The sequence below is a fragment of the Conger conger genome, chromosome 19 (assembly GCF_963514075.1).
Source record: "Conger conger chromosome 19, fConCon1.1, whole genome shotgun sequence".
Taxonomy (NCBI): domain Eukaryota; kingdom Metazoa; phylum Chordata; class Actinopteri; order Anguilliformes; family Congridae; genus Conger; species Conger conger.
The window spans coordinates 15,503,459-15,517,704 of record NC_083778.1 but is presented as its reverse complement, the minus strand read 5'-3'; the positions used below and the strand labels follow the sequence as shown (position 1 = coordinate 15,517,704).

The window sequence follows — 14,246 nt, the reverse complement described above, 5'->3', positions numbered from 1 at the left end:
GATGCTCTTAACGAGAGCGACGTACAGTTGATTGGACTAAGCAGGAGACAATCCTCCCCCCTAATGCAGGGTTAGGGGCCTTGCTCAAGGGCCCAACAGCTGTGTGGATCTTATTGTGGCTACACCGGGGATTGAACCACCAACCTTGCGGGTCCCCAGTCATGTACCTTAATCACAACCTTACAGGCCGCAAGTTTCCATACGCGAGGTAGACAGTCTATCTGTACATCACAGTTCCTACAGCCCATCTGCACCAGACCTGGGTCAATTACATCATTGTTTTTGGATTCAAAAACTTTTCTTTGTTTTACTTTTCTACGTCCGGTGTATTGGAACCTCTGAAATACTCTCAAAAAGTGCAAATCTTCTGGTTCTCTTGGTTGGCTCAGTTGCACCAGGCAAAATCGATCAAGGACAGAAAAGCATTGGGATCCAAAACAATTACATAATTGACCCAGGTCTGATCTGCGCATCCTGCCAGAAGGCCCATAAAGACCCAACACTTTTTTATGTCAAGCATCTTTCAGTATCTTGGAAAGCACTCTAGAAACAAAATGTATTGTTATTAAATGGTAAATGGTTGGCATTTATATCGCGCCTTTATTCAAAGTGCTGTACAATTGATGCTTCTCATTCACCCGTTCACTCACACACACACACTCACACACACACACACACACACACACGGTGATAGGCTGCCATCAGGTGCATTTGGGGGTTAGGTGTCTTGCTCAGGGGCACTTCGACACACCCAGGGCGGGATCGAACCACCAGCCCTCTCACTGCCAGACGACTGCTCTGACCTCCTGAGCCGATGTCGGTAAGAGCCGTTATTGTTGTTATTATTGTTGTTATTATTATCAAAGAGCATTCTAACTCCTTCTGCAAGCAGAGCAGGGTCTGTGGTATTGTGGGTAATGGTGTGGAGTAGCCCGGATGTGTGAGTATGGGGGTACGGCCAGGCGGGAGGAGCCTGGAGGTGTGGCGTTCCCTCGCCTGGCGTTCTGGCGCGGGGAGGGTGGCGGCGGGGGCAAAGACTCGTTGTCTGGACGACCGCGTGGGGCCAGGGCTGCTCCGTGCCAGGCCTGCTGACCGCGCCACGGCGGGGGTGACCTCAGCGCCGGGCTGCCGCCCAGCCCGCCCTCCGGGGGGGCCTGGGGGGCCTGGAACGAGACCGGGGCGGCCCGCGGATGCGCCAGTCTGAAAAGGCGCTCTCGTTAATCACCGGCCCCAATGCCCTGGCCTCGGCGTCCCGTGCGTGTGCTCCGGCCATTAGTACCTGTCACTCCCACCGGCGTTTCCTGGGAAGGATGAGACCGTCCCGCAGCTGAGGGGAATGCCAATGGGGCAGAGCCACGCAGCTCTACGAACCGGGAACACCAAAATACATCACTTTACTCGCGATTCAATACATGAATTCTGTCGCATTAATACATAATAAATACATACATAAATAAATAAATCAAATGCATTGTTTTATTCAGTCCTGGGCCCCCCCCCCCCCCCCGTGCATGCAGGGCTACAGTATGTGTTTGTGTATCTGCGTGTGGCCTGGTTTCAATCATTATTTGCCCTTAACTTTGAGAAAAACCTGCAAGCGATACGTTTTTCTCTTTCGCAAACTGTCTGGCTTTCTCTATCAGCTGAATTCGGCAAACTGTGTGCATGAAGATAAAAATAACAAAAAAACTCGAACTGAATTATGAGTCACAAGGGGGGGGGGGGGGGGGCTGCGCTTTCCTTGGGCTCACCACAATGTCATACTTCATCTCGCTAGCCGTCCCAATTATGTGTGAGGGGTCAAAGGTCACCTACAGCTCCACAGTCCATCAGTGTAAGAACACGAGCTAATTGATGTGAAATCGATGCGAGGGAACATTGCATAATCAGCTGTGAATGTTTACCTTTCTAATTAGTGGTATGTAATTATACTGAGAATGCGCTATTGACGTTTAGGTCCTTTGGTGGATGTCTTTGTCTCCAGGCAACGGGCGTTTCATATGTGACAGAACGGTGAGATGCTGGATTCAAGGACTCAGATCATTTGTAAACCAAGGCTTAGGCTACCAATAACAGGCAATGAGCAATTACGGTAGTAATTGACAGGGGCCTGCCTAATACAGGATGATGAACCGTCCTTTCAGACATAAAAAAAGGCCTGTAAATAACCTATGACTAATCATAGAAATAATACCTGTGTATGAAAAAAAAAAAAAGTCAAAGATTGCCAGTGCACATAGTTGTGTCTGAGCATATTTCTTTTTAATAATATTTTCAAGGTAGAAATCCTCTTTTATCAGATCTGGGGAATCTATCAGATCTGGGGAAGACCACTGTGTCCGAATTAGCTACTGAAGTGCAGCCTCGTAATTGTGTGAGGCTCTTTCTGTGTCTTTTTGTCCTTCAGTTGGGAAGAAGAGCAACTGCTTCTGTGACCCGCCTCTGGCCTATTCACGTGTAGGCTTGTCCCCGAGAGAGGAAGCCCCTGTTCAGTTTCCATGGCTTAGTGGTACAACTGCCCCCGTGGAAGGGCACAGAAAGCTTGCTCCCACTCCCACTCTCACACCCACACCTAATTCTAATTCTAGTTTCAAACGTTAGGAGGCACAAACGTTAGCAACGGAATCTTCTAGCGCACAACAGCCAGTTGGGTTACAGCGCGAGACGAGCATTTTGTCCATATTTACTTTACTTTAAAACGTCAGTAACTTCGTCCGTGCTTCACGAGCACCCAGTTGGCTCTCCTGCTCTACGAGAAAACCCATCTCTTGCTCTCCTAGTTTAGTTTCTTAAGTCGCCAAGTGCTTTGCCCTGCATTGCCCCCTACTGGTCACAGTACGCGCAGCTACAACGCTTCATTGCATAAATACTGAACAGAAATTCTTGCAGGTCCTACAAGTGCACCCACCGAGTACAAGCGGGGCCTTTGTTGCTACGGGAGCGGCTGCTGTAATCGCACTTTCAATCGTGCCGCTGGGCCAGTTGTAGAGTGGAGAGACCCCCAGGCTCCTTCGTGCACTGTGTTCCACAGACCCTCACATGCGTGGCCCGGTCGTTTTATTCAGAAAGAGAATCCGTTCAAGTGTGCGCAAATGCCTGCAGACAAATCATTTGATCAGCAGTTACCGTTTTAGCATTTTTAAAGATTCATGAACATGAGGATTTGTAGCAAGTACACATAAATATACTGCATATACACACAGGCCTACTTTATATGTGTGTGTTAAGGTATTGAGTTATATTTGTCAGTTCTCCCAGAAATGTTGTACACACGCAGGCACACAAAGACACGTTTGCACATGAGCACGCAGATGCAGGCCTGCACAAATGCACGGACACACATGCAAGCATGCGAACGCAAACATACAGCACATACACACACCAGGGCGTTTCTAGAAACATCTTTGGTTGGGTACAGACCAGCCGAGAGACCAGTGGCCTTCGTTTGAGGTGATTCAGCTCGTTCTGTGGAAGGAGAAGGCAAGCAGAGACTGCATAAACATGAATCCGATTATAAATAAGGGCTCAAGAAACATCACTTTATCCTTGGAACACATTTTATCCTTGGAAGTAAAATAGTAAGTAACACAGAAACATTATTTAAGCCAGAGAGAGGGGGTGGCCTTTTAAGTATTTCAAATGAATAAAATCTACTCTAGATATATATATATATTTTTTTTATATAACTCACTATACTGACAAAGTGCATTGAGTTATGAGCAATGTGGAAAATGGCTGTTTTAATGCCATCTAGTTAACTGCCATGCCTTTTAAATGTAGTTTACAATCTACCTCGTAACCTAGCTAGTTGATATGGGATTGTCTATTTCTGATTACACATGAGAAAACATGTGGTCTGGCTGACAAGATTTGAAAATGCAAATGTCATGTTGATGGCAGGCAATGGGCGTCTACTTAGCTGAAATGCGTTTCAGACAGGCCCAGGGTTGGGGAATTATTGCTGAAATGGCAAAATGCTTTTTGGAAAGTACCTTAATTCTCAGAGACAACTTTTAAACCATGCAACGTTACGGAGCCTATGTTGTAAACAATTTGGTTGAGAACTCAACAGAGTACCGGAATCCTGATGTGAAAGCCAAGCCATAAGCCACACGAACTGAAAACAATCTTTTGCAAGCCCTTCTACCCCAGTATTCCCCATTCCTATACGTGGGTGCCATCTACTGGTGACAAATGGTATTTTCTTGCACTTTTTGAGCCCACCAAGAAGGCAGAAGCAACTATGAAGCGGTTGCGGCCATTATGGGAAATATTAGCCTGTGTGCGCAAGCAACAACAATATCAAAACCAGTTCTGGCTTGTAGGGCAGGGTGGAAAGAAGGATGTCTTCCCTCAATAGCTTACACGGAGCCAATTTGTGATTTGTCACGTCAGATTTTGTGATCTGATAAATCTATATGTCCAACTTTTTTGGCTTGAAAGTGAAACTTTACCTTTGGCGAAGCTCAGTGCAACACTTCACCCAAAGAACGTCATCGGGAAGAATGAGCAAACATTTTTCACATGGATGTAATGGACAACCATAACACCCAGGACACCATGCTCATTATAGTCAACATATATTATTATTTCTGAAGGGAAGACCCATCTTCTTAGTACCATACATTGCAATGCATCACATTATCCAGTGAAAAGTTCAATCATGCGCAAACTCAGTTTCTTCTGAAACCTGCGTTCTTGCAGACGCAGATTAAGGCTAGTCCTTGACTAAATTCTATTTTAAATTCTATTTTGAATTCTAATTTGTCCAAGGCTAAGCTTTATCTGTGTCTGTAAAACCAGACCTAGCTCTAGTTAAAGTTTATCATTTCTTCAACCTTGTGATGAGGAATTCATGATTCATTGAAAGAACAAGATCATTAAGAGGAAGCCTTCGCCAAACGTGATACATGCGTAGTCGCCGAGTGCAGATGGGATTTTATTTTTTTCTTTAGTTCGCATTCTGTCGGTGGCCACTAGGTAGAGCCATTGCACCAGAAATACTTCGAAATATATTGCGATTGAAACTCGGACTAAAATGTTTTATTTTTTTATTTTTTACAGTGTAATATTAAGTAGGCCTTGTATTAAATTATATCATGCATTTTTTATTATTTCTCACTTATCATTATCACCCAAGCCGATATTTTATGGCTGACCGATATCTTTGGCTGGACATTTTTTTTTCGCCACAAATAAGCTGCATAACTATTTCGTGGAGCCAAACATGAATAAATTCAAGTGTGGAACTTTGGTGGACACTTTTGCAGGGCACCGCGTGCCAGTCTATATCTCAGTAGATGCGAACACTGCGCCACTGTAAAACCTTGGCAAAAAAATATAAATATCCCAAATTGTAGGATACAATGTTACACAAACTGTTCTAAGATAATATTTTTTATGAAGCACGGATATGATGAAGGGGAAATCAATGAAGCGTTCTTTCCATTCGGCTGCAAAAACACTCAATGACAAACTGTGCTCCGATCGCCCAATCTGGAATATTTTATTCTGAATATTTATTGTGACGATCTTAAATAGAGACCAAAGAACGAGACATTTCATCTTGTCTCCGCATTGAGAGAAGCTGCTACCGGGTGTTACAGTGATAAGACGAAAAGAGAATAGGTTACACGGCTGGCAAGTGGTCACATGTGGCAAACTGAGTGTCCTTCTTTGAGAGGGAGGCTGACTTCAACGCAGAAGTCATTGGCTCATCTACAGAGATACAAGGGCATTCCTTTTTGTTCGAGGCTATCCTGATAAATTTCTGGAAATTAGTTTTTAGAATTTTTTGATATTTATTATTGGGTTTCTTCTCATTGCGGATCACTCGGCGCCCTCCAGTTTGGATTTAATTGCGCGGATTTGCGCAACGCGTTGGTAGCTTTGGGCTCGTGCGCTTTAGTTGAAGTCATGTCGCTTATTTTTGCAGCAAATGTATAAACTCCAGACTGAATCCGTGCTCATGGATTATGCGCGGTGATTGTTTTGTAACTCGAAGGAAGGCGCGAGGTGTGCGGAGGGGGCTCGGCTGCAGGTAGGCTGTGGTTGGGAGTTTTGAAATCTTTGTTGAGTTCAGCACGTCCTGATATTAAGTTCTTCCTGTTTTGCTCAGACACAGGTACATTTCATGAGATGGGTGTTTGTCTTGATGCGACCCTGTTGTAGTGTGCAATAGCATATTCAATAATAGCAGACATGTTGGTGTTCCTTTGTTTCTCAGTAACAAGTCAACACTGGAAAGCCAACTTTTTCCATTATTTGTGGAGCCTACCTCTCACATAAATGTATTTGCGGATTATAGTCATTCTTTAAAAATAACTTCTAAAAAAAAACAAAAAACTGAAATACCGGTTTAAATTGTTTAAACCTTACGCGTGTAATTGCCCAATGGGATAAAACGCACATAAACATTATTGTATCTCGTGCGATTTGGTCAACAAAATAAATGCTCGTAGCGGAATGGGTTATCAGAATATATTAACACTGCCCGTTACTTCACGCGTAAAAATGAATGTCATTTTGGTTATTACAAGTTCGGGACAATTTTATTAATAAACATTTACCATCTGTTCAGTGTCACTACAATAATACAAAAGTATCGCAGATTGACCGTTAATCAGTGATCTGCATATCAGTTATCGATGAGCCTTATCAGCCGAATGCTGTCCAGTAGGCTATTCAGTGAACTCAATTAATTATGGTGTGACCTTTTGGAGAATATCAAGGGCATTCAAAGGCAAATCAAATTAATTGCTGACATAAGAGTTATGTAGAGCATATAGGCCTACTATTATAGAGCAGTGGTCATCCAACTATTCTCTACTGGTTTTCACCGCACCCACAACTGCAATCCCAGAAATGTGACAAACATAAGATTTTTCTTAATTTGGCGCTTTTAAAGTTTAACGGGATTATTGGTCCTCTTAAACCACAAGATGCCAGAAATAGCTATGGATGCGATAAATAAAAGTTCCATGTTAACAGTGTCCTTATTGTGCTGTGTTGCCAATAATTACATACACGGAGGTAACAGTCTTAACTGATCATATTAAAGACTGAGATGAATCTGTTGGCTCCTAATTAGTGAAAGTGTGGACACAATTTGCAGTCACAATTTGCGGCTAATAAAGAATTTGAAGACCGCAGAAATGGTAAAGAGTCAACCTGCTTTGCCTAGAGATCGAGGAGAAAACTGAAAACATTTAAACATGTGTTCAACCACCTTAACTGGTTGGAAGATAAACTAGCATAGCAAAGGTTGCCAAATCCTCTGTGAATTATCATAGGTTACAATGCGACCATACCTTCTAGGAAGGTATTTTCCAAAATGTCCTTTCTTTTGTTAGGTAGCATAAGCAACTAATACAAGTCTGCAACTATAATCTGACTAAGTTGGTGGTACTGAGGCAAAGTATTTTGCATTAACATTTAGTCATGTTGGTATGTTGTGTAACATTATTGAGACAATAATGAGTGTCTAGTGTTTAAGTGTGAGTTTGTGAGTGAAGTGTGAATATGTGTTAGTGGTTGTGTCAGTGGTTAAGCCTGAGTGAGTGATTCACGATGAAGTGTTTAAAACAAGAAAGGCCAGAGCTGACACCATCGGGCATTTAGACATTAATATTAAAATTAATCCACTGTAAATACAACACTCTCCTCCTCGCATGACTTTTCAGCATTTTGAGCTTGGGAAAAGCATGTCACAAAAATATTTAGTATTATTTCCAAAATGTTTGGGCTTAAAATACTTTAGTTTTTGACATCAGATTTCTTCACAACAAACCCTCCCTCTCTTCTAACATTTCTGGCATCCAATTCAGCAATTAGAGGACCAATGTATTGATGCTAACAGCTTAATGAGGCGCTATCAAAGCTAATTTTGCACATACAGTGACTTCGGCAAGTATTTGGACAGTGACACAATCTCGGTTGTTTTGGCTCTGTATCCAGCACATTGGATTTGAAACGAAATGATGAATATGAGGTTGAAATGTAGACTGTATTTACATCCATATCGAGTGATCTGTATAGGAATTGCTGCCCTTTTTACACATACTTCCCCCTTTTCAGGGCATCAGAAGCAGGGGTGTTTCTGACCACTGTGGTGCCGGGTTGGGCAGTATCCAATTCTTGATACCATTAAACCATCATCAGATTTTACCGCAGTGTACAGTATTGTCTGCTAATTAAAAAATAAAGCAAACAAAATTCGAGTGAAAAAGTGTAAAATGGCAATGTAGTTCTATAATTACATTTACATTTCTCACTCATATAATAAGGGACTCCAGTTTAGAAAAAAATAAAATGGGTTCAAATCAAATAAACATAATTTTTGTTTATGATGATATTTAGTTCTTTCTAAAATTATGTTAATTTAGAGTCATATGCTAACATATGACTTGATAGCAGAGATGACTTTTAAAAATATTTCTAAATATTTCTTTATTACCAAACTGTACTTGTAAAACATGTATTAATCCCTAATGGTAAATAATAATATAATAATTATTATAGTTAGAAAAATCAATGAATGTTTTTGATTCTCTTATGTTACTTATGGACATAATATTTTCTTTAAGAACATTTTAAAAGCTTATAATATGTTAATTACATTATGATGCTCAATGACAATGTACATTATGTACCTAAAAGAAATAAAATCAAAATCATAAATATGTCATTTTAGATTGCAAATGAAACTATGGGGTAGCACACAATATAAGTTATCCCGTGTGACATAATAACAGAAAATGAGTTTGAACTTTAATCAGCTAATTGTTTGGGCTGCCGACAGAAATCTATAACTTTGACCTTCAACTATTAAATTTGTCATTTCATATCAAATAAACAAATGTGCATTTTTGCAGTCAGCATGTTGGTGCAGACAGTTTTCCCATATGTCATTCTGCCCATTTGAAGTGTAATAGTTCCTTACATTTCTAATACATTCAATAGTATTATAATCTTTTATTATAATTTTCATATAATCAAACTCATGAATGACAGTATTATTTTAGCATACATTTTTTTACTAAAATACCTATTGGGACCTCTAAATATTGTGTTATTAGGAAAATCAGGGTAGACAAATCGGGGATAGACTGCATCACTGCGCAGTCACTCTCTCCCACACGCTCAGTGGAGGAGCTTCTCTCAGCTTCCCTCCTGCGCTGTCTCTGGTTGTACAACATGGCGGCGCCCGTAAACTACACTTCTGCAGTTTCAAGGCACTTTTCACAAGCCCATGGATAGTCAGTGGCTGATGGCCCATATTTTTTCTCCTGTCTAGGTTCAGTATACTACTCAGTTGTATACATCCTAAGCTGTATAAGTTGTTCTGGAGAAGAGCTAAATGGCAAAATGCAATGTGATGGAGAGAGGAAACACATTTTTAAAAACTAATGGTCATAAAATTAACTATAATTAAGATCAGAGAAAACAAATCACTGTTCCTGTTTTCCTCATTATATGTGTGTGTCTGCTATCTCTCCTCCAGGATGAATAAGAGATTTATGCAAAAAGCAAACAAAGGGACAATACTACTCATGGTCTGCATGATTGCCCTTTGGGAGAATCCTCAGCCAGCAGAAGGCCGGAAAGGTAAGTGTGAAATCCTGTAGCGCTCATTTTCACCAAAGACTATTCACTGCCTGCAGCATTCATAGTCACAGAGAGGACTATTCACTGCTGAAGTCCTGCAGCATTCACAGTCACAGAGAGGACTATTCACTGCTGAAGTCCTGCAGCATTCACTATCACAGAGAGGACTATTCACTGCTGAAGTCCTGCAGCATTCACAGTCACAGAGAGGACTATTCACTGCTGACATCATGCAGCATTCACAATCACAGAGAGGACTATTCACTGCTGACATCATGCAGCATTCACAATCACAGAGAGGACTATTCACTGCTGACATCATGCAGCATTCACAATCACAGAGAGGACTATTCACTGCTCACATCATGCAGCATTCACAGTCACAGAGAGGACTATTCACTGCTGAAGTCCTGCAGAATTCATAGTCACAGAGAGGACTATTCACTGCTGAAATGAAGTGAAGCAGATTTCCGGGCAGTGGAAACTGTATCTTGGTCCGTGGAACATTAGCTCACTGGAGGGGATGCAGCCAGAGCTGGTCCCAGATATAGCAAGATCACCTCAATGCACATTGCTGGTTCAGGAACCAAATTCCTTGACAGGGGGCCGTCTCTCACCGATGCAGGGGTTGTATACATTACATTACATTATTGGCATTTGGCAGACGCTCTTATCCAGAGCGACGTACAACAAAGTGCAAACCCATAACCAGGGATAAGTTCGCTGAAAGACCCTAGAGGGAAGTACAATTTCAACTGCTACCTGTACAACACCTGTACCTGTTCTTTGTTGAGAACAAAGAAACAAAGAAACAGAGCAAAAGTGACCAAAGTTAACTATCCAAACACTGCTTACCAAGCCAACTAAAAATACCGGTACACAAAGCGAGTCACAGAGACAACAATTAAGGTTCACAGGGAGGTAGGGAGGGATGGGGAGAGGTGCTGCTTGAAGAGGTGTGTCTTCAGCTTGCGCTTGAAGGTGGGGAGAGATTCTACAGTTCTGACCTCAACGGGGAGTTCGTTCCACCACCGTGGAGCCAGAACAGACAGTAATCGTGAGCGTGAGGTGGAGGTTCGGAGAGGGGGAGGTGCCAAGCGGCCTGTGGAGGCTGAACGAAGAGGTCTGGCAGGGGTGTAGGGTCTGATGATTTTTTGCAGATAAGCTGGGGAAGACCCTTTAACTGCTTGAAAGGCTAGCACCAATGTTTTGAATTTGATGCGAGCCATGACAGGCAGTGGAGGGAAGTAAGTAGGGGGGTGACGTGTGAGTATTTGGGAAGGTTGAAGACCAGACGAGCTGCTGCATTCTGGATGAGTATAGGAAGTCAGGCAGGAGAGGGGATACTCAGGCAGGAGAGGGGATACTCAGGCAGGAGAGGGGATACTCAAGAGTCCCTGGCTGGCAGCCGGTCTGTTGGAGGTCACAGAGCGGACTACGTAGGCGACGACGGGTGGCGGAGACTGCTCTGTGCTTGTGTGCCGAACAGCAGTTCAGAGTCTTCGGGCTTCTCAAGAGAAAGTGGCAGGGGTGATGGAAAAGGCCCCCCTTCTGATTCCGTGGTCCTCCACGTTGGCAGTGGATGTGAAACCCGGAGGGGCGTGATTGGGAGGAATGTGGTTCTAGCTAGAGGGTGGGATAGCACAGCATCGGCCCCCCTGTGTTTGTGTAATGAACACGTACAGCCAGAGGGCAAGATTAGATTATTCTTTCTCTCTGTCTCTCTCTCTACCCCCGAAGCACCCCATGTCATAACAGGGACCTGTGAAGTGGTGGCACTTCACCGCTGCTGCAATAAAAACAGAATAGAAGAAAGATCCCAGACCGTGAAGTGCTCCTGTTTCCCTGGACAAGTGGCTGGTACCACCCGGGCGACCCCCTCCTGCGTCGATGGTACGATCCGCTTTTCCACATCCATCGTTTTCTCAATGGTTCTCAAACTCTGTGTTTTCTGTGCTCCGTTGATCTTGTCGAGTGTATACGTAGGTGGGGTTTGCGCTTTTGAGATAATTCCATTTGTTCCAATAGACCAGGCAAGCTTTGTCAAATCCAGAAAAGTTTTTTTTTTTTTTTTAAGATATTTTTTAGGCCTTTTTCAGCTTTATTGGACAGTATATAGTATAGAGAGACAGGAAGAATGGGAGCGAGAGAGAGGGGAAGACATGCGACAAATGTCGGACGGTCGGATTCGAACCGCCGACGTCGCGGCTCGCAATGAGCATGCGGTCAGTGCTCTACAGGCTGCGCCACCGAGACACCCAAATCCAGAAAAGTTTTTGAATCCGAAACAAATACTATTTGAACCCAGGTCAAAGGAGACGACATCTTTCAGATGAGATGTGAAACAGAGGTCCAGCCACACCGTGGTCATTAAAAGATTCCATGACACCCGGTGCAATTCCCAAGCCAGCTCTCTTAACCGATCCATCAGATCATCCCCCAGTTTAATTGGCTTAAAATCGTTCTCTCCCTCTGCACCTCAGCTGATGTGTGGTGAGCCTTCTGTCGCAAAATGGCCGCCGTGCAGCACCCGGGTTGGTGCTAAACGTTGATGTTGGTTGAGGAGAGTTTCCCCCGCATCGATGTAAACTGCTTAGAGTGTGAGAAAAGCACTATATAGAAACATCTGTGTGTGTGTGTGTGTTTGTGTGTGTGTGGTGTGGGTGTTGCAGCCTCCATCGTGCAGCAGAAGTGGTGGTGTGCGATGAATCCCTGTCTGGACGGAGAGGAATGCAAAGTTCTCCCAGATCAGAAAGGGTGGAGCTGTGCGACGGGGAGCAAGATCAAGACCACAAAGGTACACCCGGAAACACATTGCATACGCCCCAGAACGTGCTTCATAAAGGTACACCCGGAAACACATTGCATACGCCCCAGAACGTGCTTCATAAAGGTACACCCGGAAACACATTTCATACGCCCCAGAACGTGCTTCGTAAAGGTACACCCGGAAACACATTTCATACGCCCCAGAACGTGCTTCATAAAGGTACACCCGGAAACACATTTCATACGCCCCAGAACGTGCTTCATAAAGGTACACCCGGAAACACATTTCATACGCCCCAGAATGTGCTTCATAAAGGTACACCCGGAAACACATTTCATACGCCCCAGAACGTGCTTCATAAAGGTACACCCGGAAACACATTTCATATGCCTGAAAACGTGCTTCATAAAGGTACACCCGGAAACACATTTCATACGTCCCAAAATGTGCTTCATAAAGGTACACCCGGAAACACATTTCATACGCCCCAGAACGTGCTTCATAAAGGTACACCCGGAAACACATTTCATACGCCCCAGAATGTGCTTCATAAAGGTACACCCGGAAACACATTTCATACGCCCCAGAATGTGCTTCATAAAGGTACACCCCGAAACACATTGCATACGCCCCAGAATGTGCTTCATAAAGGTACACCCGGAAACACATTTCATACGCCCCAGAATGTGCTTCATAAAGGTACACCCGGAAACACATTTCATACGCCCCAGAACGTGCTTCATAAAGGTACACCCAGAAACACATTTCATACACCCCAAAACATGCTTCATGAAGGTACACCCAGAAACGCATTTCATACGCCCCAAAACATGATTCATAAATGTGAATATGACATGGATGTGTGATGCCAATGGTGTGTCCTATGCAAAAGGTTTTGAGAGGTTAAGTGTCAGATGTTTAACATATAATTTACAAACCTATTTATTGTGCTGTTTTTTCTGGCCTGGATGCATTGTCTAACCAACCGTAAATTTGTAAATGTACACAAAATTTGTAAAACCTTTTTTTTTTTGTTTGCTTGCCAAAATGAAACTTTGTGAAGATTTCTGCTGACAGCGATCAACTTTGGTAACCATGGAATACTATCCAGGTGAGCGTTTTGTTTCTGTCTCTTGAAATGCAGTGGCCTCCAAATGTGTGGGAATGGTAGTGTGGAATGTGTTATCTATGCTTTCTGAGACACCAGTACAGACAACTAGCTTTTATTCTATGGTATTTACATGCGTGTTTTACCATTGTACAGAAGGAGCTCTTTTTGTGCTGAGCCCCCCCCCGCATTTTCAGCTGTGCTGAAGTTATAAAGGATCCAAGACAACAGAACAAAAGTACACATACAGTAATTATCTGCAAACAAGATATTTACTATAACTATGCTCAATGGTTCAGAAATTGGTTCAACATTACAGACTTGCTTGTTTCTCTACATGAAAGGTGCTCCACAAATAAAGTTATCAATATTATTATGGACACTAATCACGCAGTCGGCTCAGGATTTAAACGACTCGCCGTATGAATGGGATTCACTCCGGGCAGTGTATTTATCAGGACGCGGTCAGGGATCGTAAGTTGTCAGAAGTACGAAGGGCTCTGTATTTTTCTGGCACGCTTTGGGTGCGCCCGTACCTTTAGGAGGCAAGGTCACGCCGAGCGCTGACGGATGGTATTGACCGTGCGTCCTGCAGAGAGGAGTTTCTCCAGACGAAATTGATACGCGCACACACACACATTTATACGCGGGGGCGCGAGCAATCGCCCGGCGGTTTAAGAAGCGCCACTCTGACATTGTGTTGCCGCCTCAGTGCGTCTCTGAGGAAAACGTCGGAACGGATGCGAAATTCTGATTCGTCTA

General features: G+C 43.4%; 1 protein-coding gene across 1 annotated transcript; it reads left to right on the top strand.

Annotated features, from left to right (window-relative positions):
• Positions 1 to 9,497: 9,497 nt before the first annotated feature.
• LOC133119226 (chemokine-like protein TAFA-2) lies at positions 9,498 to 13,469 on the top strand. Its single transcript, XM_061229736.1, has 4 exons — positions 9,498 to 9,606; positions 11,347 to 11,499; positions 12,279 to 12,403; positions 13,440 to 13,469. Exons 1-4 carry the CDS (start codon positions 9,504 to 9,506, stop codon positions 13,467 to 13,469), a joined length of 411 nt encoding a protein of 136 aa, XP_061085720.1. The 5' UTR covers positions 9,498 to 9,503.
• The last annotated feature ends 777 nt before the right edge of the window (positions 13,470 to 14,246 follow it).